Here is a 1,699-nt window from a genome sequence, read left to right as displayed (position 1 = left end):
GCGGTGTCTGTCTCCATGGATGATAGTGGATTCTGGAGCCAGGAAGCCAGGGAGCAAGCAGGGAATGAGTGTTTTGGTTTTAACCCCATATATGCTGGGTTTAATGTAGGGAAACTGATATCAGGGTTGGTATCAGGGAAGGGAATATTAGACTAGTATAGCTGCCTATAGTCTCGACTAGCACAGTGGCTTAACCTAATGTCCCTTCCAAAGGTGGAAAAGTTAGAGTCTAAGGGAGACGGGGAATATTGGCTGAGGGAAACAGAATGAATAAATGAAGTAAAGGAAATCCACTATTACATTAACACCTTGAAAGTGGCTGTGGCCTCTCCAAAATGTCATCAAAAGATGATATTGCCTCTTTGCTCAATTATACGAGATGCCTGAAAGGGTGAAGCCATATATTGCTGACACCACTTATGCTTTTGGATCTGACAAGAATGAATGGAAGCCTGCAGAACTGAGTGGTCTTACCCTGTGAGATCAAAGGTTGTTTATTGGAGAGGGAGGACATTTGGGCTGGATTTTCAAGTGCATTCTAATTGGTGACCGAAATCTACATAGTATGAGGCTATGAGGAGATTCCCCTGTGGAAGAGCTTTCCCAGGGCAGCCTTCATGTCCCGATTTCTTAGACTATAAATGAAAGGATTTAACATTGGGGTCACTGCCATGTACATCACAGTTATCAGTGCATCCTTTAGGCTGTAACTAGTCAGAGGGCGGAAATACATTCCTATGACTGTCCCGTAATACAAAGAAACAACTGTGAGGTGAGAACCACAGGTGGAGAAGGCTTTCAGCACACCCTTGGTGGATGGAACCCATAAGACAGTGGAAAAGACTCGAACATAGGAGATGATGATGCATAGTAATGGCATGGAGAAAACACCAACCCCTACATACATCATCTTCAAATTGAAGTAGATGTCAGTACAGGATAGCTTGAGCAAAAAAGCCATGTCACAGTAGAAGTTGGCCACTTCCTGGTGTCCACAGAAGGATAGCTTAGCTGTGAGCAGGGTTTGGGGGAGGGCATTGGCATTTCCAACCACCCAAGACCCAACAACTAGTAGGGCACAACACCATGGGTTCATAATTGTGTAATGAAGCGGGCGGCTAATGGCCACCGCACGATCATATGCCATTGCTGCCAAGATATAGCTATCTGTGTTACCCAACGCAATCATAAAATACATCTGTGTTAGGCATCCTCCAAAGGAGATGACTTTGGTGCCCAAAATATGGTTGGCCAGCATCTTAGGGAGTGTTACAGAGGAGAAGAAGATGTCAACAAAGGAGAGGTTGGCAAGGAAAAAATACATGGGATTGTGAAGACGAATGTCAGAATGAATGGCCAAGATGATGACCAAGTTACCAATCAATGTGATGGGATAAATTAACAGGAAGAGGATGAAGAAGAAATCTTCCTGTTCTTGATGACCGCTAACTCCCAAGAGGATGAAATCCATGTTAGAAGACTGGTTGTCTTCTTTCATGGACATTTCTGCTGAAAAGCAAAGAGGAAACCAGAATTATTAGTGAAGTGCTGTGTGTAATGATCTTCCTAAACCACCACTTGTGACTCCTGTGGTGGCTGTGTCTATACTTGGATTTACTAAATCCAGAGATACCCAAGATAATTGAATATCCAGAGATACATTGGGGGAAAAATCCCTGTTGGCCAGTGGGACTAGTTG

General features: G+C 43.8%; 1 protein-coding gene across 1 annotated transcript; it reads right to left on the bottom strand.

Annotated features, from left to right (window-relative positions):
* Nucleotides 1-571: 571 nt before the first annotated feature.
* On the bottom strand, nucleotides 572-1,498 carry LOC106821974 (olfactory receptor 1A1-like). The gene has a single exon (XM_014826881.3). The coding sequence runs from the start codon at nucleotides 1,496-1,498 to the stop codon at nucleotides 572-574; it is 927 nt and encodes a 308-aa protein (XP_014682367.3).
* Between the last annotated feature and the right edge of the window lie 201 nt (nucleotides 1,499-1,699).

The sequence above is a fragment of the Equus asinus genome, chromosome 13, assembly GCF_041296235.1.
Source record: "Equus asinus isolate D_3611 breed Donkey chromosome 13, EquAss-T2T_v2, whole genome shotgun sequence".
Classification (NCBI taxonomy): Eukaryota; Metazoa; Chordata; class Mammalia; order Perissodactyla; family Equidae; genus Equus; species Equus asinus.
This window is presented reverse-complemented; position numbering and strand designations above follow the sequence as displayed.

What these genes read in the sequence shown, in the direction of transcription:
- LOC106821974 (XM_014826881.3), bottom strand. Translation starts at nt 1,498, where the DNA reads ATGAAAGAAGACAACCAGTCTTCTAACATGGATTTCATCCTCTTGGGA.